Source organism: Saccostrea echinata, unplaced genomic scaffold, assembly GCF_033153115.1.
Source record: "Saccostrea echinata isolate AGI-Se365-2 ecotype Australia unplaced genomic scaffold, CSIRO_AGI_Sech_v1 ptg000029l, whole genome shotgun sequence".
NCBI lineage: Eukaryota > Metazoa > Mollusca > Bivalvia > Ostreida > Ostreidae > Saccostrea > Saccostrea echinata.
Genome location: NW_026889778.1, coordinates 39,605,896 through 39,632,376, shown reverse-complemented (window position 1 = coordinate 39,632,376; position 26,481 = coordinate 39,605,896). Strand labels below are relative to the sequence as shown.

Below are 26,481 nucleotides of genomic sequence, written 5' to 3'. Positions count from 1 at the left end.
TATAACATTGTAGCATATACAAATGGCTTTGCTGTACTTGAGCAAAAGCTTTTTTCTTATATTTTCCCTTGTTAAAAATTTGATCTGCCATTGTGGCCCCTCCCTACCACCCTTCCTATTCATTATTTGAAAAAAACTTGAATCTACACTTCCTGAGGATGCTTCAATATCAATATGACTAAACATGGCTTTTCTGTTCTTGAAAAGATTTTCTCCTATTTATTCCTATGTAAAACTTTGATCACCCATTGTGGCCCTACCCTACCTCTGGGGGTTATGATTTGAACAAACTTGAATATACACTACCTGAAGATGCTTCCATATCAATATGACAAAACATGTCTTTGCTGTTCTTGAGAAGAAGATTTAAATTTTTTTTTCCCTATATACAGATCCTGAAACGTGCTACTACCCCAAAACAAGAGGCCCAGGGGCCACATCGCTCACCTGAGCACTATGGCTAGGAAAAAGCAGAAATCACTTCAATCTTGAAAGGTTAAAAAGTTTAAATATAAAAGTGGTTGGGGGGGGGGGGGGGTCATGAATTGAACAAATTTGAATCTACATTATCTGAGGATGCTTCCATTTAAATATGACCAATCATGGCTTTGCTGTTCTTGAGTAGAAGATTTTTAAAGATTTAACCTATGTATTCCTATGTAAAACTTTGATCACCCATTGTGGCCCCACCCGACCCCCAGGGGTCATGTTTGAACAAACTTGAATGTACACTATCTAAGAATGCTTCCATATAAATATGACCAATCATGGCTTTGCTATTCTTAACAAATAGTTTTTTTTAAAGATTTTTACTATGTGTTCCTATGTAAAACTTTGATCGCCCATTGTGGCCCCACCCGACCCCCGGGGGTCATGATTCGAACAAATTTGTATGTACACTATCTGAGGATGCTACCATATAAATATGACCAATCATGGCTCTGCTATTCTTAACAAATAGTTTTTTTTAAAGATTTTTACTATGTGTTCCTATGTAAAATTTGATCGCCCATTGTGGACCCACCCGACCCCCGGGGGTCATGATTTGAACAAATTTGAATGTACACTATCTGAGGATGCTTCCATGTAAATCTGACCAATCATGGCTTTGCTGTTCTTGACAAGAAGATTTTTGAAGATTTTCCCATATATTCCTATGTAAAACTTTGATCGCCCATTGTGGACCCACCCGACCCCCGGAGGTCATGATTTGAACAAATTTGAATGTACACTATCTGAGGATGCTTCCATGTAAATGTGACCAATCATGGCTTTGCTGTTCTTGAGAAGAAGATTTTCCCATATATTCCCATGTAAAACTTTGATCGCCCATTGTGGACCCACCCGACCCCCAGGGGTCATGATTTGAACAAATTTGAATGTACACTATCTGAGGATGCTTCCATGTAAATCTGACCAATCATGGCTTTGCTGTTCTTGAGAAGAAGATTTTTGAAGATTTTCCCATATATTCCTATGTAAAAATTTGATCGCCCATTGTGGCCCCACCCGACCCCCGGGGGTCATGAGTTGAAGAAACTTGAATCTACACTACCTGAGGATGCTACCATATAAATATGACCAATCATGGCTTTGTTGTTCTTGACAAGAAGATTTTTAAAGATTTTTCCTATATATTCCTATGTAAAACTTTGATCGCCCATTGTGGCCCCACCCGACCCCCGGGGGTCATGATTTGAACAAACTTGAATCTACACTACCTGAGGATGCTACCATATAAATATGACCAATTATGGCTTTGCTGTTCTTGAGAAGAAGATTTTTAAAGATTTTTCCTATATATTCCTATGTAAAACTTTGATCGCCCATTGTGGCCCCACCCGACCCCCGGGGGTCATGATTTGAACAAACTTGAATCTACACTACCTGAGGATGCTACCATATAAATATGACCAATTATGGCTTTGCTGTTCTTGAGAAGAAGATTTTTAAAGATTTTTCCTGTATATTTCCTATGTAAAACTTTGATCGCCCATTGTGGCCCCACCCTACCCCCGGGGGTCATGATTTGAAGAAACTTGAATCTACACTACCTGAGGATGCTTCTACATAAGTTTCATGTTTTCAAGCACAGTGGTTCTTGAGAAGAAGATTTTTTAATGATGCCATTAATTTTTCACAAATTCTTAATTATCTCCCCTTGGAAGAAGGCGTGGCCCTTCATTTGAACAAACTTGAATCCTCTTTACCCAAGGATACTTTGTGGCAAGTTTGGTTGAAATTGGCCCAGTGGTTCTTGAGAAGAAGTCGAAAATGTGAAAAGTTTACAGACGGACAGACGGACAGACAGACGGACAGACGGACAGACGGACTACAGACAAAATGTGATCAGAAAAGCTCACTTGAGCCTTCGGCTCAGGTGAGCTAAAAAGTGTGTGACTTTCGTGTGCTTTTCGTTTCATGCAAACCGTGTAGTGTTTCGTGTAAGCTCCAAAGCATTTTGTGCAAACTGTATAGAATTCATGCTAGAAACATGCAACTTCCTTGCAAGAATTTTATGAGAAACTTGTGATTTTCATGCACATAGGATTCATTCAGAAGTCCCTTTGTTTTAAATATGGCTATTGATGGATTAACATATCATTCTGTGTTGTTTGTAACTAATATTGTTCAGATATATCATAACGGTGGTATTTTAAGAGTGAAAAAAATACGGAAACAACAAAATAAAATTTCTCGGTAATGTATTACATATTTGTTTGATTTTCTTTCTTTTTATTTCAATAAAGATGAACAGAAAATGAGTTAAAAGTAATTATTTAATGCACATAAATTTTAAGGTATTTCATTCAATACACTTTTTAAAGGGAGCAATACTGAACATTTTTAAAACAAAATTCATTAGGAATCCGGTCTTGTCCTTTTCATTCATTTATTTGAATCTCTTCACCATTTTACAATTATGGGACATAATGATAAAAACAAAATAATAGATAGATATGAGAGGCGTAAAAAATAAATGCAAAATTTAGTGCGTTGCTATAAATGTGAAGTATTGGTCAGGAATTCTAGACCCTGGAGCACAGTGAATTGATTTTCTTTATAAACGAACATAATTTTCTTATATTACAAGATTGTGATACAAATAATTTTGAAACGATGAGTCGTTTATAGTCTTTTAAGTATAAAATTGGTTGATTAATAATAGTCATATAAATGAATTGTAACTCACATGCATTGGCATGTGTCTATTGACTTATCTTACAGAAACAGGGTTAAATGTTTCGGGGGGTGGGGGGTATATGTCGTTACGGTTGGTGACAGAAATTATGCCAGACTGACTGGTTAACACACAAAAGTGTGAATTAATAATTTCTCACCATATGTGTTTTTATACTGCTTTTACAAAATAATAAATTAATTCACTGTTGAATTCTTTGTTTTAACATACACTGATGTATTGAGTCTAGACGTAATATGGGAACCCCAAACGTTATCTATGGAAAATAAATACGAACTAGTTATGGCTATATTGTTAAGAAGACAAAGCCTAAATCCAAAAAAAACTAAGGATTTGGGAATTAACCTGTGTACACTTACAATGATATACGAGCAGCATTCAGCAAGTAATTGAAGCAGTTGAGTTCGGTGATTTTCTCCAAAAACATAAAAGAATGCGATCAGGGAATTATAATGAGGTTGAAGACTTCTTTTCCAATGGTTCACAAATGCAAGATCCTAAAACATAGCCATTTACCGTGAAATTCTTGCTGAGAAATTTGAATAGACTGTAATAGATAAACGATGACCAAATTAATTTGTTCAGGTCTTTCTTTTTTATTTTAGATCGGGATTGAACTTTTAATAATGGCAGCTTCACGTCAGTCAATTTCACTTGTATTGAATTACGGATATATGGCCCCCTAAATTTCAATATATCTGGAGTAGGCTGTATATATATTGTTTTTATTTGATTAACACAATGCCTCAAAAGAGAACTAAAGAATTACAATACCTATCCCCCTGACTTCTCTACCATATAACAGAAGTAGGGGCTCCATGAGCCAAAATCGGCCCAAAAACTACAGAATTTTTAAAGTTAGCACAAGAAATTGACTCAACTTATTTTTCACTATTTACAATTATTGTACTCCATAAATAGACAAACTTCCTGAAATGGAGTACTAATGATGTCATATTTGTGACATAAATTTGATGTAATTTGGCAAAAATCATCAAAACCTCATAATTTTTGCCATGAATTAATCAAATAAAATACCTCCACATGCATGTGCCAAAATAAAATTTCTTTGAAATGTTCATTATTAAAAAATTTGAAGTTTGAAACCCCAAGCACGAACTGTTCAGAAGTTATGGCCAAGGTTAAAGTCCCATAAAATTTTGCAAAAGTGGGTCAAACTCCAAGGTCAAATATGATGGTACCCAAAGAAAGGTCTTGTCACAAGGAATACACATGTGAAATATGAAAGTCATAGCTCCAACCAATCAAAAGTTATGGGCAAGGTTAAAGTTGACATCAGACAGACAAACAGACAGACAGGACAAAAACAATATATCACCAGGATCTTTTGAAATATAATTTATGTCTGAGATGGGGCCGATTTTGGCCTTTGGAGCCTCTACCTCTTTAATGATGAATTAAAGTTAAACTCTGTAATGAAATGATATATTTACCATTCTGAATAAAGTGCATTTAATGAATTACATGCATGTATCAGGTCACGCTGGAGATATGGATATCCTTATCTTTCTTAGAACGGGCACTTGCTTCTATAATATTCTTTTTCCTGATGGTATACTTACTTAAACAAGTGCCCGTTATATTTAGCCATGTACAGATTTGAAGATCTTGGTTAACTTACCCCCCCCCCCCCCACCCTTTTCCTGCACAATGTACCTGTTTGAATGCAGTTTACAAATTACGTTTGCAAATTATAAACAGAACCTAATTTAATTAAATGAAATTATTTTTTTTACTAAATCAAAAAATGTATAAATCAATCAATAATTTAACAATAGGCCAAGGGCCACATCGCTCACCTGAGCACTGGTGTGGCCAGGAAAAAAGAAAAATCAGTTTAGTGTTGAAAAGCTTAAATGCATAAGTGGTCCCAACCTACCCCTAAAAGGGAATGGGGGTATGATTTGAACAAAATTAAATCTACACTTATGAAGGATGTTTACATAATTTTTTGACTGTGACATTTTTCTCTACAAATTGAACTTTCATTGTGGCCCCACCCTACCCCTGGAGGTCATGATTTGAACAAACTTGAATCTACACTATCTAAGGATGCTTCCACTTCAATATGACCAATCATAGCTTTGCTGTTCTTGAGAAGAAGATTTTTGAAGATATTTCCTATATATTCCTATGTAAAACTTTGACTGTCCATTGCGGCCACACCCTACCCCCAGGGGTCATGATTTGAACAAACTTGAACCCACACCACCTGAGGATGCTTCCACATATTACCAATCATTGCTTTGCTGTTCTTGAGAAAAAGATTTTTGAAGATTTTTCCTATATAGACCTATGTTATAATTTGATCGTCCATTGTGGCCCCACCCTACCCCTGTGGGTCATGTTTTGAACAAACTTGAATCTACACTACCTGAGGAAGCTTCCATATAAATATGATTAATCATAGCTTTGCTGTTCTTGAGAAGAAGATTTTTGAAGATATTTCCTATATATTCCTATGTAAAACTTTGATCGTCCATTGTGGCCCCACCCTACCCCCGGGGGTCATGATTTGAGCAAACTTGAATCTACACTACCTGAAAATAAATCCACATGAGTTTTATCTTTTCTGGCCCATTGGTTCTTGAGGAGAAGATTTTTCAATAATGCCATTAATTTTTGGCTATTTCTTAATTATCTCCCCTTGGAGGAGGGCATGGCCCTTCATTTGAACAAACTTGAATCCTCTTCACCCAAGGATACTTTGTTCCAAGTTTGATTGAAATTGGCCCAGCAGTTCTGGAGAAGAAGATGAAAATGTGAAAAGTTTACTACAACTACAACGCCAACGACGACGACAACGCCGACAGACAACGGACAAAGAGCAAGAGCCACGAACCATCAAAAATGGCCCTGTGTCAAAAATTAATGGGTTTTTGTCAATTGATAGTGAAGACCTTTAGCTTTGCTTTGCCGTTTTTCTTTTTTCGATATCAATTATATTTTTTGAAAAAGAGAGTTTGAAGTATGGTGGTGTTTTAAAAGAAAGATGCTAGTAGAACGTCATTTTCTGTAATGTAACGTCGTGGGGCGGAAAAATTTCCTTGATCGATTTTGCATGTATGAATATGTGACTTTGAATTAAAACTAGTATTAATAATATAATAAACATCATAATTAATTTAAGACTAAGCATTTGGAACTTGATTTTACTTGCCGTCTTTATGGTACCCATATCAAAAAATAATACATAAAAGTATATTTTTAATACAATCATTTTCGTATTGTTTAAAATTAATACAGAAAAAATATATTATTTTTGTATCACCAACAAATAGGTAGATTATTTTTGTATTAAAATCTGACTTTGATTTTTTACAGGGTATTATTTTTGTATTTTTTGGGACTTAGATTATTTTCAGTATATCATTTTTGTATTTTTGTGGACTTAGTTTTTTCAAGTGTATTTTTTCTGTATTACAAGAGGCCCAAGGGCCTTAACGGTCACCTGAGTATAATACAACAATTTAGAGGATCCATAGAGTATAAAATGAACTGAAAGGTGAATCTTTGTTGCCCAAAAGCAAGAAAAATAGGGTGATCAGGATCAACAAAATAATTAGTCTAGTGTTCATTAACAGTACATAAATTAGGTTCTAATCTGTTCCCCATTTATCACTCTCACCAGACAGTATATAAACAAACTTATAATCAGTGCTTCTGTACTCTTTTAATTCCTTGTTGAAATCTCTTACATTGGCCTCTCTTGGTCTTTGATGAACATTTAATAAGACAAGTTATTTTTGTCTCATTTTTATTTATCTGTTACTTACAAGTCTATCTGATCATTAAAACTATGAAAGTACTTTTTGTATTTTACAATAAAAATTCTTGCATAATTCTCTTAATCTATTAACCTCTCAAGTACATTATTTACAGTGATTAATTAACATAAGTAAATGGCAAAGGGGAATAACTCCTCTCAATAGAATACAAATTAACAGAGCCCTGGCCTGGACCAGAACACTTGATCAAATGGTTCTGATGTTCAAAAATCTGGTAAAAATACCCTTCCTTATTAAACTTTTACTATTTTTGCCTCTGATATGCCCAGGTGCAGAGAAGATTTTTAAAGCATTAATGCATTTTCACTATATAATAAATAGAGCCCCGCCCTAATATCAGAACCTCTGATCCAGGGGTCATGAAATTCACAATTTTGGAAGAGGCATCCTTGCTTATCATAACCATGTATTTGTTTAAATAATATCCAGGAGAAGAGAAGAAGATTTTCAAAGAAATAAGGCACTTTCACTATATGATCTATATAGCCCCGCCCTAGCACCAGAACCCCTGACCCTGGGGTCATGAATTTCAAAATTTTGGTAGAGTCACCCTTGCTTATCATAACTATGTATTCAATTTGTTTCAATAATACCCAGGAGTACAGAAGAAGATTTTTTAAGAAATAATGCATTTACACTATATGATCTATATAGCCCTGCCCTAGCACCAGAACCCCTGACCCTGGGGCCATGAATTTCACAATTTTGGTAGAGTCACCCTTGCTTATCATAACTATGTATTCAATTTGTTTCAATAATACCCAGGAGTACAGAAGAAGATTTTTTTAAGAAATAATGCATTTACACTATATGATCTATATAGCCCCGCCCTAGCACCAGAACCCCTGACCCTGGGGCCATGAATTTCACAATTTTGGTAGAGTCACCCTTGCTTATCATAACTATGTATTCAATTTGTTTCAATAATACCCAGGAGTAGAGAAGAAGATTTTCAAAGAAATAATGCACTTTCACTATATGATCTATATAGCCCCGCCCTAGCACCAGAACCCCTGACCCTGGGGCCATGAATTTCACAATTTTGGTAGAGGGCTCAATGCTTATTACAATCATGCCAACAGTTTGACTGCTTGATGTCCAGGAGTAAAGAAGAAGATTTTTAAAGATTGCATTAATTTTGATGGTTTTGGCCCCACCCCTCAGGCCCCAGGGGGGCAGGGGCCACGAATTTCACAATTTTGTTCCCCTTCACCCATAGATGCTATATGCCAAATTTGGTTGAAATTGGTTCACTGGTTCCAGAGAAGAAGCTGAAAATGTTCAAAAGTTTACGACCGACGGACGACGCACGACGACGGACGAAAAGTGATAGCAATAGGTCACCTGAGTGACTCAGGTGACCTAAAAATTGAACTTAGTAATTTTACAGAAAATTACATACAGTTAATCTGTATTATTTTTGTATTAAAATTGAACTTAGTAATTTTACAGAAAATTACATACAGTTAGTCTGTATTATTTTTGTATTAAATTTGGACTTAATAATTTTTCAAAAAATACTATACAGTCTGTATGTATTTTTTTTATATTTATTTTGGACTTAGTGTTTTCTTTTACTGAAATTTGTATTTCTTTGAACTTAGGAAAATTTACAGAATGTCCTTGCAATTAGTCTGTTGGAATTAACTTTTTTTCTCAGATTTTATTAATTAAGACCACTGCTATAAAGGTTGCTTTTATACTATTTACATTTAATTGCTATTTAGAACAGAAAACTTCAGTAGTTTAAATTTGTTAACTAAACAATTTCATTTTTAAAACATGTCTTTACTAGGTGTGAAATTGTCATTTGGAAAGAGATAGATACGTCTAAGGGGACACCTGTGCTGTACATGATACTTGTAAACACGCGGTAAATTTTGAAGTTTCAGATTTTCAGACTTTCTTTTTGTGTTGAAAATTTTACAGCGTGTTTACAACCGAGTGTTTACAACTATCGCCAACAGCACAGGTGGCCACCTGCAGGCTAACAATAGACGAGTACATGTTATACTACTCAAAGATATAATATGATTTACCCGTGAAAACACATCCCAACCAAAAATCAAAGTACTGTGAGTACTGATAGACGGTGGCATGAATGATTTTGTTTGATTGTTTGTTTGTTTTAATTAAAACGTCCCTCTCGGGAATTTTTCACTCATAATGAGATGCCACCATTGCCATTGGTGGGCTTCAAATTTTATATCTATACTCAGCACTCAGGGCCATTGTGCAGTGAGGGATTTTTTTTTCTGGCCAACACTTACTGCGACACGGGACCTCAGTTTAACGGTCTCATCCGAAGGAACGGTCTCCACATCCCACAGTGGGATTCGAACCCGCGACCTAAGGATCGACTCCTTACTCCTTGACTCTAGAGCAAACGCTCTAATTACTGGCCACTGGCGTGAATGAATTAAATGAAATAAAATGATATGAGAATCTGTAAAATGATGTGGAAATTATGAAAGTTTGTTGCAATGTTTCACAATACATGTATTTGATGAGTTATTTTATATTTGCGTCAGTATGATGAGGACATGTATTAATTGAAGTTGTTAAACAATTTATTGCATGAAATTTTCTACATTTATTTAGTTTTATTATGAAATAATGTTTGAAGAAAAAAATGCGCTGAGATGCAAGAAACGAAAGCTTGATCATTTCAATCTTTTTTTTTTTTCATTAATTAATCCTTAAAACAATTCATTTTACCCTAAATGTTAAATTAAGGGAATCAAAGGTTCTATTATATTCATGTGGTGACCGAACATGTTTATTTTAAGATAGCTTTCTATACATGCATGTGTGGTTCCATTTAGGCGCTCTTCCAAGTTAGATGTGCGGGGTTTTTTTTGTTGTTTTTTTTTTGTTTTTTTTGTTTTTTGTTTTTTTTAGCAGAAATGTGTTTGAGATATTTGAGAAACAATTAATAAACCTATTGTGAGTTGCAGATATGAGCGAGTATCAGTAAATTCCGAATTCATTGTACCTTCTTCGCATAATTTGAAAATAATCTTATCAGCATGCATTTCAGTGATATCAAGTATCAGATGAAAAAGTTAAATTTTACAACAAAAAGTGTCATGAAATCGTGGTGTTTTGAAGTTAGAAATTGTGATTTTATAATTTAAAATCATATACTCAGTGGTTAATTATCAAATATTGCTTATCTGGAGTAAAATTGAACTCACAATATTTTTTTTAAAACAAAAACTAACTTTTCTTAAAATATATGGTAAAAAGGGAAATGATGAATTACTTTTGGCGTTGTACTGTAGATTGTGCGACATAAATCATATGCTGAAAGATAATGAAATAGACTTTATCTTTGGATCCCCATTTTTGCCAAATTTCCACATGTAGGAGAAGACTGACCTAAATTAAGTCAACTGAATTCGCAAGGAAATCCTAATATTTCATGTACATGCTTTTGTGTAGCTTTTTTCTTACACTTTTTAAAGGGTAAACTTTATTCGAGGCACGATAGAATTTTCAAATACAAATGAAATATATGGGTAACTTTTATTCGTCACAGTCTTATAATCATAGCTTTGATAAATTAGCATCCTTTCAGTAGTTTTGTGTCCAAGATAATTAGGCAATGACTTTTGTTTTTAGATAGAACCGAAATTAACTTTGCAAAATGGCATCGTATCTGCCTTCAACAACTCTCTTTTATGTAAACTTTAAGAGGACATGATTTTTTTTTTTACATTCCGAAATGAAATATATGGAGATAACGAACAGTATTCAAGCTCAAAAGTCCATTAAACAATACAAAACAGGAGCAGAGTAAACACGGACCTCCAAACAAAATATATCTTTTTCTAATATAGTATCGTCAACAGATACTAGAAATTCCATTAATCAAAAGACACCGTAAAATTTCAATAAACTGTATAAGTATTATTGTATAAAAAAATCCACAAAACGTCTCAAATAAAACATGCAGTTCTGCAACAAGTAATGCGCAGTCCTCGAATCATGTTAACTGAATTTTCGGAAATGGAGAAATTTGGGGATCGACGCTTTCCAAGCATGGAGTATCTCGTAATTAGGGAATACCAAATTGGGAGCATCTCGTAATAAGCGTTTGTCACACACGCGAATTAAGAAACCGCCGAGAGTGTGTTGGTTTAACAATAGTTATTTTATTTCTTAAGATGGTAAGGTGTAATGTGAAACCATTATCCATAAATATTTTCCCCCAGATTTTTTTTTTACTCTTAGTAAATTTTATTGAAATTTTACATTTACACAACGTAAAAAAGGATGTGTATACGAACTAACTTTTTGCATTTGTTTCATGTTCAGCAAACTTTATGTACGAATTGACTTTTGTGGTTAGCATACAAATTGACTCCTTATATACGAATCAGTTTTTGTACGAATTAACATTAAGTCGGCGTAGTTTAATGAATATTCATAAGGCGAGAAATATTAAAATGGCAAATATCAGGAATTAAACTTTGCGCCCATCAACAAAATGTCATTGAAATAACTTGAGAACCATGTACATTTTATTTTCGAACATCGAAACGACCCCACTTTCATTATTTTGTCTCTGCAAAAATCGCCGCTAGGGTCCCCGTGATTTTACACTGTTGTTTATTCATAGCCCAGACCAGCAGCAATAGCCTGTGGCTATAAATAGCCACCGTCTAAAAACAAAAACAAAAACAAACAACATGGAGAGTTCCACTAATTACAGTACCTACGATGTTTTCTTGACTATACAACTCAATTTAGTATACATTATATTTAATTCAGTACGTATTACAATTACATGGAATAGAACTATTTAATTATCCGCTTTTAAAAAAAGAATAAATAAGAAATTATTACAAAAGAATCATAAAATAATATAGAAAATGTTGTGAAATTGGTGTAAAGGATAGTTGTTAAACATTATTTCAATCTCTGGTACCGTATGTATGAGTTAAGTTGTCCGCCAAAAAGGCTATATATTATGTATCTCCCGCTCATTTTGATCATTATATTTGAACTTTATGGTCTACTTCACAGGTCAACTTGAATATAAAAATGGCTGCTCTCAGCGGAAATGATGACTGGAAATAACGATGTTTCGTAATCGGTAAATTCCGTAAGGAATAAAAAAAATGATTCTGATGATTAAATTGAACATCGTTTTTTTCTAACATGATTTTAGATTTGTTCAATTGATTCAAGATATTTAAAACCATGTAAATATGTTTTCTCTAACTGTTCCGATCTCAACATCGGTAATTTTCGTATATATGACACAATATGATTGGTCAGATTTTAAAACTTTTCCGTACTGTTCTCTGATTGGTCAACAATATTTCACCCACGCCATTTTGAAAATTCTTCCCGGGATGTGTTGAGAAAGCTGGAGGTGATTTTGAATAAACTCTCATTTGCTCGCGAGTAAAATGGATCGAAAAACAGAAGTTCAGCATAATCATGGTACACAGGATCATATATATGAACCAAGGAAAGCAAATACATAAGGAGACTGACGTTTTTTAGGCATCATATCTGGACATTTCTGGTGTAAACAACGACAGTTGCGGTAAGATTATGTATATTTTAGCACATTAAAGTTTCAGTTTTTTAAATAATAACTTAGTACAAAGATAGAGGAACAAAGAATGCCTTTTTTACCCATTTTGTAGTATTGTAGAAAGATAAAATAGTACGGTTATTGGCCATGTGGGGAACAAGGATTTTTGTGATAAATTCTGATTGGGGAGGGCGAGGGGTGGAAGATGGGGGTAATTTTCAAGCCTTCGGCTTCCTAGTTCTAATTCATTCCAATTTTTTCAAGTTTACCAGAGACGAATTATTTATTTTCCCTTCAAAAACAATTCTGTAATTTGTATAAACTCAAATTTTTTCGAGGGGGGGGGGGGGGTAGGTTGGGATCGGGGGGGGGGGGGGGGGTTAGTTTATTTAAATAACATTGGGGCACACATTTTGTTTACTCTTTCAACATTTTCAAGGACAGATTGTTTATTACAAATATTTTTAAAAATATTTTATGAATCAGTCCCCCCCCCCTTTTTCTTCTCCAGATTGTCAAATCAAATGGTTGTCCCCTAAGAAACCCCAGATTAAAGAAAAGTAATTTCAATGGTACAATTGTATGGAATTTGGTGAACTCCGCTTGATCTTTTGGAATTTCAATTTATAATTATTGTTAATTTTAGACAGCAGAACATTGAAGAAAAGCTGATTAGTCATGGAGGAAGAAGATCCCTCTCAAGAAAGTATTGCAGGTGTGTGAGCTAAACAAAATCTATATAGAATTATTTTGGATGTGAAAATGTGTGTTCTGTTGAGGTAATGGTTCACTAAATTTTATTATTATATCATTCTGTTCTATATTTCACAGTGATGAAGTCAGATGAGATGACAGGTTGTGTGATTTGAAGATGGACTTCTGCAACAAAGTAAACACTCCTCTACCTTTTCCATACAAAAGAAACAGCAAAGCAGAGAGATCGAAACATTTGGTAAAAGTACAAAGAAAACAGGATTAGTTAAACTTGTGAAAAATATCAAGACTATTGAAGAGCAGATTATATGTAAAAAGAAAGATCAAGACTACAATTGGTACAGTCCCTGAAACGTTCTACTTTCCCACTTGAACGGCGAGCGAACGCTGAACGAACGGTGAACGAACGCTGAACAAACGCAGAGCGAACGGTGAGTGAACGATGTGTGAACGCTGAACACAACTTGGTGAACGATGTGTGAACGGTGAACGGTGAGCGAACGCAGAACGCGAACGGAGCGCGAACGCAAAGTGAACGGTGAACGAACGGTGAACGCAAGATGAATGATATATTCGGAATGCCTCTGATCTTTTCCTTGCATTGAAACTATTTTATTGTTTTATAATGTTAGATGTCAAAAAAAAAAAAATAAATCAATCAATAATAAATAAGTAAACCAATAAATGAATGAATAAATAAGTCAATAAAATAAATTCTCCAAAATTGTCCTGAGAAAGACGATGCATGCACATTAAGTTTTTAATCACACGATTTTTATCGCATTAAAACATTGCAATTGTTGCCGAACGCTGAAGTATAAGAGATATTTTTTTTTAATAGGAAAATAAAAATGTTTATTCTTATTCAATAACAAATCAGAGAAAACTTTTGACTTATAGAATGAATTAAAGTGGCTGTAACATCCATTCATATATATCCGTGTTAAGGCGATTTCGTGTAAAGTAATGAAAAAAAAAATTAATTACAAAGGTCAGTGTACGTTTTGCATTTATATGCTCGTATTTTAAATATTTAATACAATAATATATTATGTGCCATTTCTATTTTTCATGATGATTTATTCAGGCCCGTAGGAAGCAAATTCGGTTTGGGGGGGGGGGGGGGGGGGGCACAGCCATACATTTTCAGTTGATAGTTGAGGGGGCACTGCCAAAACTTTCCTGATAAGCAAAAAAAACAAAAAGGTCATCAGACTTTTTATTGCGGAGGGCACAAGCATATAATATCTATGTTGACTATAGCAATCTATATATCGGCAAAATTATTGGGGAGGGGGGCATGGGCCCCCTTGCCCCCCCCCCCGGTTCCTACGGCCATGTTTATTGTGCAGACTTCTACATTTATCTGTAGATGGCCGTGATTATACTCGGACAAAATAATACAAAGATACATATTCATATTATTTGTTATAAATTCTATTTTCAGAACTTAATATTCAAGTAATATGCTGTTACAGTTTTTATTAAACAGACAAATGAGAGAGAGGGAGAGAGAGAGAGAGAGAGAGATTCCGTTTTAGCCCCCCCCCCCCCATTTCAGGCTTCACTAAATGTTTGTACCTATATCAAACAAAAACTCTGAAATTTTTTTCTAAATGTATCAGACAGTGAAAGTAACTTTTTTTTTTTATCAACAAATCATATCCATTTGTTTGACAGTCAAACTCGTTTTTTATTTTCCTGCTTCAAGTTCACACGAAGTCCACGTGCTTGTCCTGTCAATCAAAATCATTCGACACCTTACCTATTGTGGCCCCGCCCTACCCACGGGGATCATGATTTTAACAATTTAAAATCTACACTACCCTAGGATGTTTCCATATAAGTTTCAGCTTTACTGGCCAAGAGGTTCTTGAGGAGAAAATTTTTGAAGATTTTTCCTATATATTTCAATGTAAAACTTGGATTCCCTATTGTGGCCCTGCCCTACACCCAGGGGTCAAGATTTGAATTCTTTAGAATTTATGCTGCCCCAGGATGCTTCTACAAAAGTCTTAGCTTTTCTGACCAAGTGGTTCTTGAGAAGAAATTTTTTTCCATATATTTCAATATAAAAATTGGATTTCCTATTGTGGCCGCGCCCTGCCCCCAGGGGTCATGATTTTAACAATTTAGAATCTACACTACCAAAGGATGCTTCCACATAAGTTTCAGCTTTTCTGGCCTAATGGTTCTTGAGAAGAAAGATTTTTAAAGATTTTTTCTATATATTTCAATGTAAAACTTGGATTCCCTATTGTGGCCCCGCCCTTCCCCCAGGGTCATGATTTTAACAATTTAGAATTTACACTACCCCAGCATGCTTCCACATAAGTTTCAGTTTGTCTCGCTAAGTGGTTCTTGAGAAGAAGATTTTTAAAGATTTTTTCTATGTATTTCAATGTAAAACTTGGGTTCCCTATTGTGGCCCTGCCCTTTCCCCGGGGGTCATGATTTTAACAATTTAAAATCTACACTACCCCAGGATGCTTCAACATAAGTTTCAGCTTTTCCGGCCCAATGGTTCTTGAGAAGAAGATTTTTAAAGATTTTTTTCTATATATTTCAATGTAAAACTTGGATTCCCTATTGTGGCCCCGCCCTTCCCCCGGGGGTCATGATTTTTACAATTTAGAATCTACACTACCCCAGCATGCTTCCACATAAGTTTCAGTTTGTCTGGCTAAGTGGTTCTTGAGAAGAAGATTTTTAAAGATTTTTTCTATGTATTTCAATGTAAAACTTGGATTCCCTATTGTGGCCCCGCCCTTTCCCCGGGGGTCATGATTTTAACAATTTAAAATCTACACTACCCCAGGATGCTTCCACATAAGTTTCAGCTTTTCTGGCCCAATGGTTCTTGAGAAGAAGATTTTTAAAGATTTTTTTTCTATATATTTCAATGTAAAACTTGGATTCCCTATTGTGACCCCGCCCTTCCCCCGGGGGTCATGATTTTTATAATTTAGAATCTACACTACCCCAGGATGCTTCCAAATAAGTTTCAGCTTTTCTGGCCCAGTGGTTCTTGAGAAGAAGATTTTTAAAGATTTTTTTCTATATATTTCAATGTAAAACTTGGATTCCCTATTGTGGCCCCGCCCTTGCCTCGGGGGTCATGATTTTATCAATTTAGAATCTACACTACCCCAGAATGTTTCCACATAAGTTAAGCTTTTCTGGCCCACTGGTTCTTGAGAAGAAGATTTTTTAATGACCCCACCCTATTTTTGTCTTTTCTTGATTATCTCCCCTTGTAAAGGGGTTTGGCCCTTTATTTTAACAATTTAAACTCCCCTTCACTCAAGGATGCTTTGTACCAAATTTGGTTAAAATTGGCCCAGTGGTTCTTGAGAAGAAGTCAAAAATGTGAAAAGTTTACAGACGGATGGACAGACAGACAGACGGACAGACAGACGGACGGACGGACGACGGACAAAATGTGATCAGAAAAGCTCACTTGAGCCTTCGGCTCAAGTGAGCTAAAAAAAACGTGTTAGAAATAAATATTTTCGTAATTTTGCTGGGTAATTATTTGACTTGGATAATTATATCTCCATTAACGATTTGTCGTCTTTAACAAAACAACAAAATGTTGCAGGGCTTGAAGTATTTGCACATAGCCCTTAGTTAAATTTAATATTTCAGCATCGTTCTACATAGGTACAGAATGTGCTTATAACAACATTTATTTTCCAGAGTAATTTAATAAATAACCTAACAACTAAGTTAGAATAATAAAAATATATATCGTAGATATTTTCCCCCATGAAATAATGATTCTTCAAACACGATATGTTAGTTATTAAATTAAAAAACCTGTAACTCCTAACCTACAAAAAGACAAGTCCTTTCACTTCGGAGTTCCGAATGACAATGAAAACTGAACGTTAGGTGAACGCAAAGTGAACGGAACGAAGAGCGAATGCTGAACGCTTTGTGAACGGTGAACGCGAGCGCACGGTGAACGGTGAACGCAAAACTGTGAACGGAGAGCGAACGGTGAACGCACGGTGAACGAACAGTGAACGCACGCTGAACGAACGGTGAACGAACGGTGAGCGAACAGAAAAATGGGAAAGTAGAACGTTTCAGGGACTGTAGCTGAATCAGTAGCCTGGCCACATTAATTACTTTTTAATTAGCTATTTGTACATTTAAGGTAATCTGACTGAGTTACTAAAATTGTTATTTAACAAATATTTCAAATAAATAAAAGATTTTTGAATAACAATCAATAGATGCTGTTAAGAACCTCAATCTCCAACCCCTTTTCTTCAAATAACAATTTTTGCCCGTGACCATTTTTGTAGTTTTTAAAACTCTGTTTTGTATTATTTTAAGCATTTAAATGTATTTTTTGTCTATCATTCTTGTACTTTTTTGATATTTTTGAAATACAATCCTTCATGCTGATAAAAATACAAAAACAATACATATTAATACAAAATTAATACATTCTATATTTTTTTCATACTTTTTTGTGTACTGTATTACATGTATTTTCATATTTTATATCTTTTTTGTACTTTTAATTGTTCCAGATGAAAAAATACAAAAATGATATATGTGATACAAAATTAATATATTCTATATTTTTTTTTGTATTTTAATTCTTAAAGGTGAAAAAATACAAAAATAATATATGCTAATACAAAATTAATACATTCTGTATTTTTTCTATACTTTTCTATGGACTGTATTATTTTTATACTTTGGAGAGGAAAATAGAGAAATAATACAAAAGTACAAAAACAATACGTTTTTACAGGTCATGTGTATCATTTCTGTATTATTTCGAAAAAATAAAGTATATCAAAAATATATTTTTCTGTGTTTGGCTTTTAAAAAGTCTATTATTTTTTTACCTAAATTGGAACCAAGATTTAGAGGGTTCCAAATTTGGTCATTAAAAATATACTTTTTTTGTATTATTTTAGTATTTTTTTCTTGTATTATTTTTGTATTCATTTTCGATATGGGTAACCTCGTGTTTAACTGATTGAATTATATAGATACATGAAGTAAAAACTAGAGGTACTGTGAGCACTGAGCTCACAAAATGATACCCCGCCTATCATATATTTATAATGGCAAAGTTCATGTTTTGCTATGGGAGACCCGAAATATGTGTCTGATCAAAAGTGAAATAGGAGGTGCACAATGGCACAATGTAAAAAAGATTCCGTGAAAGTATCATTAAATCACATTCTTTAATTTATTCAGGCGTATAAGAGGAGTTACGGATAAGAGATGGGTACCCTAAATATTATTTAAAGAATGGCAGTGTCTATGTTTTGCTATTGGAAACCCGAAATATGTGTACGATCAAAAAGTGAAATAGGAGGTGCACAATGGCACTATCTAACAAAGATTCTGCGAAAATATCATTAAATTTTATTGAGTGGTATAGAGGGAGTTGCGGATAAGAGATGTGTACCCCAAAGCATAATGGACGGATGCACAGACGGACGGAAAGGACACCCCCATCACTATATACCCCCACTTTTCAAGCGGGAGTATAATAATCTGTGTGCCTGTCTTGGAATATTTTCATTCTACCTGGTCCCTAATGTTAAAAAAAGGAACATTCTATTTATATCCCTTCAACACATTTTTGAGCGATGCTTCGCTCCTAGTTAAGTATTGTGTATAGATCATCATAAACAATATACGACATGCTTCAAATGCCGATAGTCTGACCAACTAAGTTTTCCGGATTTTTCCCTACAGGCCAGCAGATATTAAGCTGATCTTTGGCATGTGCGTCCAGGCACGTAGTATCGTTTTTCAAAGTTGGGAAGGGGGCAGTCGGGAAAAAAATAATTGACAACATACCTGAAATGATCTTGAAACGAATGTTTCTGAACTGAAGAGCTAATTCTATAACTAGGTAAAAGTTTAATTGCAGAAAGTTTTGTTTAAATTGAAAGAGACTTTCAATGCAAAATTCTTAGATCCTGATATTGCGAGTATTTTAACGTATAAAAGATCTACATTATTTGGACAAGAGGAAGAAGGAAAAAGTTGGAAGGACTTGTTTCTAATCCATTCATTCATTTGTAACAATTATTTGAACATTGTTTTTGATACAGAAACAGGGAAAATTTTAGATTAATTGGAAAGGGATTTCGCAATTTATCAGAATGGTTTAATTAGTAAACAGAACTCATCAAAACATTCTAGCCCTAAATGTAAATTTCTTTGGAGTAATATGGAATACAGTAGAGTACACTTCAAAAAAATATTCTTAAGAAAAATAAATTTGTTAAAAAATCACTCGTCACTGTCCATTATTATATATTTAACAGTATTTGCTGGAACCCCCCCCCCCCCCCCCACCATTTTTTTGCACTTTCGATTTCATTTGCACATTATGGTTTTCATGGTTTATAAAAAGAGTAGAGCTACACTGATATTGCTGATATGTGGGTCAGTACCATAATTGAAATACATGTACAGGTGTTCATTTATCCTTGTTATATCGTCTCACAATCAGCACAAAATTGATTTTAATCAACAAAAGCTTGCTTAAAAAGGTTTTACTCAGAGAAGCAATAAGAGTTGTCCGTACATATTTTTTTCAATTTTCTTTATGATTTTTTTTTTGTGAAAAAAGGCGCCGCCAAACCAGTCCCCCCCCCCCCCCCCCTTCTCATTGAGGAAAAAATAAGAGGAGTAGGAAAGTCTTTAACAATTTTCAATATCTAGATTGATTTCTATTAATTAACAATAAAGAAAGTTAAATTCAAGACAACTTAAGAGAATAAAATGAAAATAACTACATTAGATGAAAATTTTGTTGCCATTAGTTTGTAACACCCCCCCCCCCTCTTTTTTTTCAATCTCAGCTGGAAGTCTTGGATCTACCATTCTACATATCATGATCCTAATAGTTTATACTGAGGGAGGAGGTACAAGTGTACTAACCAGAATAAGCTGAAAAAAGACTTTAAAAAAGAGTAAGAATTATTATCCAAAAAAATCTACTTCGTTGGGTTTAAAAAAAATCTAGCTATAAACAACTTACGGCCATACGTTTTAAAGAACATATTCCCGCTTTATTGATTTGTTTTTTAAAACACATATCTCTCTCTCTCTCTCTCTCTCCATGTGTTTTCACATCGCTGAATTCTTAGATAAAACCGTATACTAATAAAGTCGCAATGAAGAGTTTATGACCGATAAAAACTTTGGGTAAATTATATGTAGTGTACTTATTTATTTAATTTATGTTTTGTCTAAATAGACATATAATCACTACCCTTTCACTGACTGACAATCTGAAGCATAACTATACTTAATAAATTGTGTTAGTTACAATGAAATATTTGAAGCACAGTACAAAAATGCATAAACATTTTATACTGATGTCTAAGACATACGACATGCATTTAATGCAATTTTGCTCACTGGGGGTATATTTGAATTATGTTTCACAAAGGATGACAAGATCGGGTATATGTTATATGTATATATGCATCAATAGCCTCACTTCGATTTTAATAAATATACAGACATATTAAAAATATGTACCGATATATTCTTTTGTTTTTGATCACGGGCGCGGGATCGTCATGTGCAAGTGTTTTAACGAAACCCGATATCGGTGCTCACATAACTGTATACTATAACTATACATTATTTTGTATCAGCATGTATAAGCCATCGATACGACTGAATTTTGTAAATCCATTGAGATGATTCTTCTGCATGTACATAAAGAAGGTGGATTTCGGTGCGGAAATGCAGATGATTATCTTAATGCGTATTTTTTTCATTCCTTTATTTCATTTTTTTTTAAATTTTCACTTTGGACAGCAACCCATATCATTATTATTTCGCTTGTTTAAAAAGGTATAGCGTGATATCTTTGTTACACTCTCTATTAATTTGTTTACAATATAAGTCATGCCTGTTAACACTATCAACAACAGTATTTTGAATTATTTCAGGGAGGGGGGTTAGTAAAGAAAGACACCGTGGCGGGAATTTCTGATAACTTACAATTTGATGGTATCATCCAGTTGGGTTTACATGTAATTAAATCATATACATGTAAATACATGTAGGGGCACTATCTAGAGCGTTAAAAACTTTTCAGCAACATCCCAAATAATTTACAGCCTTTATGACGTCACAACTGACGTATTACTAGTAACGTCATACATAATGACCTACTCATAGTAAAAACCACAAAGTTTTTCCAGACATTTATTTCAGAAAATGTATGTAGTTGACTATTTTTCACATTTAGCATTTTAAATGAACAATTTACTGATTTTCTAGCATATTTTGTGAAATTTATATTTTTTTATTATTACATGAATTGAATGTAAACGATTGATCTACAAATTAAGGATTATTTGATCCATCAAAATTTAAATATAAAATCAAATTTCATATTGGCCACAGCCACGAACAACAACGATATTAAACATAAAGATTTGTATCGGTAATATCTATATCTATGGGAAGTATAAAAGTTGTTCTTGACTGTGGCCACATCTAACTTTGGGAAAATCTGTCGAAAAAACGGCATTTTTTAACGTTTTTATGAAACCGTCGCATTTTCCAACCGTCGCACATGTTTAATGGCGCATTATATAACGATATAAGTTATGTATGGAAAAGAAGAATGTTGTCCTCTAATATTTAACGTATAGTACTCTTCTTGAATCGAAACTTTATTTTTGTGAAAAACACAGGGCCAAATATGATGGTTCGTGGCTTTAGCTCTTTCGATCAGAAAAGCTCACTTGAGCCTTCGGCTCAGGTGAGCTTTTTAGAAAATCAATCCGTTTACGGAAATCATACGCAATTTAATCAATTTTTTTTTTTTCAAATCAATAACTGAGTTTAATTTGTCAGTAACAAAAAGACTTTTTAATATCAAACTATAATTGTAAAAACATTAAATGCTGTAAAAGATTATGAATTACAAATATCATTTCTTTTTTCAGTGTGTAATTTAGAGTCTAATGGAAAAAATATTTGTAAACAGAGGATGATAAGCATTTCACCAGGCGGGTCGCATACTCAATGACAACTTTTAATTAATTACAACTGAACATTGTGTATTTTATCTGTTAAATATAGTACTGGTGTTATCTGTTAAATATAGTACTGGTGTAGTGAGTTTTAATGTTAACTTAATCTGAATGATTGCAATACTTAACATAACTTTGATTAATCTGTACTACTGTAGATTCCTTATTTTACGCGAGTACTTAATATCGCAAAATGGCCCTCGGACGACAAAATCGCGAGAAGTATTATTTGCGGGTGGTCGATTGATCAAGAGTTTTCACATGGATTTCAGCACCATAAAAATTAAAGCGAGTAATTTTATTTCACAAGTGGTTCTTCTCGCGTAATTACGCGATATTTAATTCCTCGTGTATATTTAGGAATCTACAGTAATTGAAATAAAGTCTGGAGGCCAAAGCGTGTGAGAATCGTGCACAAGGCGTGTGAGAAACATGTACAAAGCGTTTCGTGCAGGCTTTCATGTAAACCATGCAACCTTTTGTGCAAAGCGTTTCATTCATGCAAACCGTGTAGCAAGCATGTACCATTCATGCAGTGTGCATGTGGGGTAGTAGCACAATTCAGGGTCTGTATTCCTATGTAAAACTTTTGATCCCCCACTGTGGCCCCACCCTACCCCTGGGGTTCATGATTTGAACAAATTTGAATCTACACTACCTGAGAATGCTTCCATAGCAATAAGACTAATCATGGCTTTTCTGTTCTTGAGAAAAAGATTTTTCAAGTTTGTTCCTATATATTCGTATGTAAAACTATGTTCCCCCATTGTGGCCCCACCCTACCCCCAGGTGTCATGATTTGAACAAACTTGAATCTACACTATCTGAAAATGCTTCCATATCAATATGACTTAACAAGGCTTTGCTGTACTTGAGAGGATTTTTAAATTTTTTTTCCTATATATTCCTATGTAAAACTTTGATCAACCACTGTGGCCCAACCCTAACCCTGGGGGTCATGATTCGAACAAAGTTAAATCTATACTATCTAAAAATGCTTCCATATCAATATAACTTAACAAGGTTTTGCTGTTCTTGAGAAGAAGATTTTTCAAGCTTTTTTCCTTTATACTCCTATTTAAAACTTTGATCCCCCATTGTGACCCTACCTTACCCCGGGGGGTCATCATTTGAACAAACTTGAATCTACACTATCTGAGGATACTTCCATATCAATATGACCAATCATGGCTTTGTTGTTCTTGAGAAGAAGATTTTTAAAAAAATTTTCCAATAAATTCCTATGTAAAACTTCGATCATCCATTGTGGCCCCACCTACCCCGGGAGTCTAGATTTGAACAAACTTGAATCTACACTACCCGAGGATGATTCTACATAAGTTTCATCTTTCCTGGCCCAGTGGTTCTTGAGAAGAAGATTTTTAAAAGATGCTATTAATTTTTCACTAATTTGTGATTATCTCCCCTTGGAAGAGAGCATGACCCTTCATATGAACAAACTTGAATCTCCTTAACCCAAGGATACTTTGTGGCAAGTTTGGTTGAAATTGGCCCAGTGGTTCTTGAGAAGAAGTTGAAAATGTGAAAAGTTTACAGACAGACAGACAGACGCCAGACAAAATGTGATCAGAAAAGCTCACTTGAGCCTTCGGCTCAGGTGAGTTAAAAACCTTTTAAAAATTGCTTGAAGTATTATAATGAGAATTTTTCAGAGTGAAAGTTATACAAATGGCTGTACAAGTTTTACCTTGTATAATTTGAGCATTTGTAAAGAAGAAGATCTGCAGCTGCAAGTATATGTCCATTCATTTGAATGTTTAGAGAGACATTTCCTGGTTTCACTGAAAGAAATATGAAAAATATGTGTTAAGTATGAGCTACATGTGATTTTCCATTAAATATTCTTTTCATTGCATATAAAAACACAGGCAATAGAAATCAAAGCAATTTACAGCTGTATTGTTCCCCTCAATGATTTTGCCTGTTCAATAAAACTCAGTTACAGCCAAATCCTGAGGACTGTCCTCAATAATTCATAATATTTGTATAACGAGTTAAAGAATAAACAAGAAGTCTGTGAGCCAATGCCCACTAATAATACCCCCGTGAATACACAAGTTCAGTTATGGACAGACACAGTGATAATCAGGAAGTGGACATTGGATCTTTACAAAAATGAATTCCAACATATGGCATGCTTATACAAAGAGTGTGCTAAAATTTCAAGCATCTGCAATGAGTAGTTGCTGAGAAAACTGCCACCCAAATTTGTTATGTATGGTACCGACAGATGCATGGATAAACAGGAAGTTGACATCAGATTCCTACAAAAATGAATCCCACCATATGGCATGCCTAAACAAAGAGTGTGCTAAAATTTCAAGCATCTGCAATGAGTAGTTGCTGAGAAAACTGCAACCAAAATTTTTTACCGACAGACAGAAGGATGGACAGACAGACACACAAGGGTAAAAAAGTATACCCCACTTCAGAGCAGGGGTATAATAAATCAAACCATGTTATATTGAACTAGATGGGACTGAGAAAATACTTCTAGATATCGAAGGATTCAAGATATCCAACTTGAAGGTAAAATACTTTAAAAAATAAGCACTCGGAACTTTAAAATTACTTTTGACACATCCATGGTATTTGAGACATCATTGCTCAAGATACTGAAGTTCAACTGCATCAAATTTGAAATGTATATGCTTTACTTCAAATATAGCTACTGAAATATGTTCAGTAAAGTTATCAAATACAAAAACTTACTAGGGTACGAATTCAAAGTTTTCCAGTGATTTGAATTTCAAATATAAATATTTACAAAAAAAATGTCGCTTATTATTTTCAATTTTGAGATCTTAAAATTTTGTTACAAAATATGTATACATTGTATACTCTGTTATTTTTAACCTCTAGAGCCCCCCCCCCCCCCTCAAAAGTAATGTATGTGCCCCCCTTCTCTTCCACTTTTTTTTCAATCAAGACATTTTTGTTAGGTGGTTATCCCTTTTTACCACAACCCCCCAAAAACAAAACAAGAAGTCTGTGAGCCAATGCTCACTAATAATACCCCCACTCTCATGTAAATACACAAGTTCATTTTTGGACAGATGCATGGATAAACAGGAAGTTGACATCAGATTTGTACAACAAGAGGCCCATGGGCCACATTGCTCACCTGCGCACATTGGCTAGGCAAAAGCACAAATCAGTTCAGTATTGAAAAGGTTACCAAGGGAGGGGGGGGGGGGCAATTTTAAACTACCTGATGATGCTTCCATGTCAATAAAACAAATGGCTTTGTTGTACATGAGTAGATTTTAAAAAAATTTTCCCATATATTCCTTTGTAAAAATTTGATCCCCCATTGTGGCTCCTCCCTATCCCAGAGGTCATTATTTGAACAGACTTGAATCTACACTACCTGAGGATGCTTCCATATCAATATGACTAAACATAGCTTTTCTGTTCTTGAGAAGAAATATTTTTTCTGTATGTTCTTTTGTAAAACTTTCGATCCCCCATTGGGCCCCACCCTACCCCCGGGGGTCATCATTTGAATAAAATTGAATTTACACTATCTGAGGATGCTTCCATATCAAAATGACTAAACATGATTTTCAGTTCTTGAGAAGAAGAAATTTTCCTATATGTTCATATGTAAAATTTTCTATCCCCCATTGTGGCCCATCCCTATCCCCGGGGGTCATCATTTTAACAAACTTGAATCTACACTACCTGAGGATGCTTCCATATCAAAATGACTCATCATGGCTTTGCAGTTCTTCAATAGAAGATATTTTCCTATATATTTCTATTTAAGACTTTGATCCTCCATTGTGGCCCCACCCTACCCCAGGGGGTCATGATTTGAACAAACTTGAATTGACACTACCTGAGGATACTTCCACATACATGTAAATATGATCAATCAGGGCTTTGCTGTTCCTGAGAAGAAGATTTTAAAAATTTTTCCTATATATTTCATTGTTAAACTTTGATCCTCCATTGTGGCCCCGCCCTACCCCCAGGGGTCATGATTTGAACAAACTTGAATTTTCACTACCTGAGGATGCTTCCATATTAATATGACTCATCATGGCTTTGCTGTTCCTGAGAAGAAGATTTTAAAATTTTTCCTATATATTTCATTGTTAAACTTTGATCCTCCATTGTGGCCCCACCCTA

The 26,481-nt window shown here is 34.5% G+C and overlaps 1 protein-coding gene across 1 annotated transcript in view; it reads right to left on the bottom strand.

Moving 5' to 3' along the window:
* LOC133195298 (plexin-A4-like) overlaps nucleotides 1-26,481 on the bottom strand; it is a 169,035-nt gene that overhangs the window by 80,219 nt on the left and 62,335 nt on the right. The window contains exon 7 of the mRNA XM_061331149.1: nucleotides 24,035-24,128. Within this exon, the coding sequence (XP_061187133.1) occupies nucleotides 24,035-24,128 (94 nt within the window). The remainder of the gene's footprint in view (nucleotides 1-24,034; nucleotides 24,129-26,481) is intronic.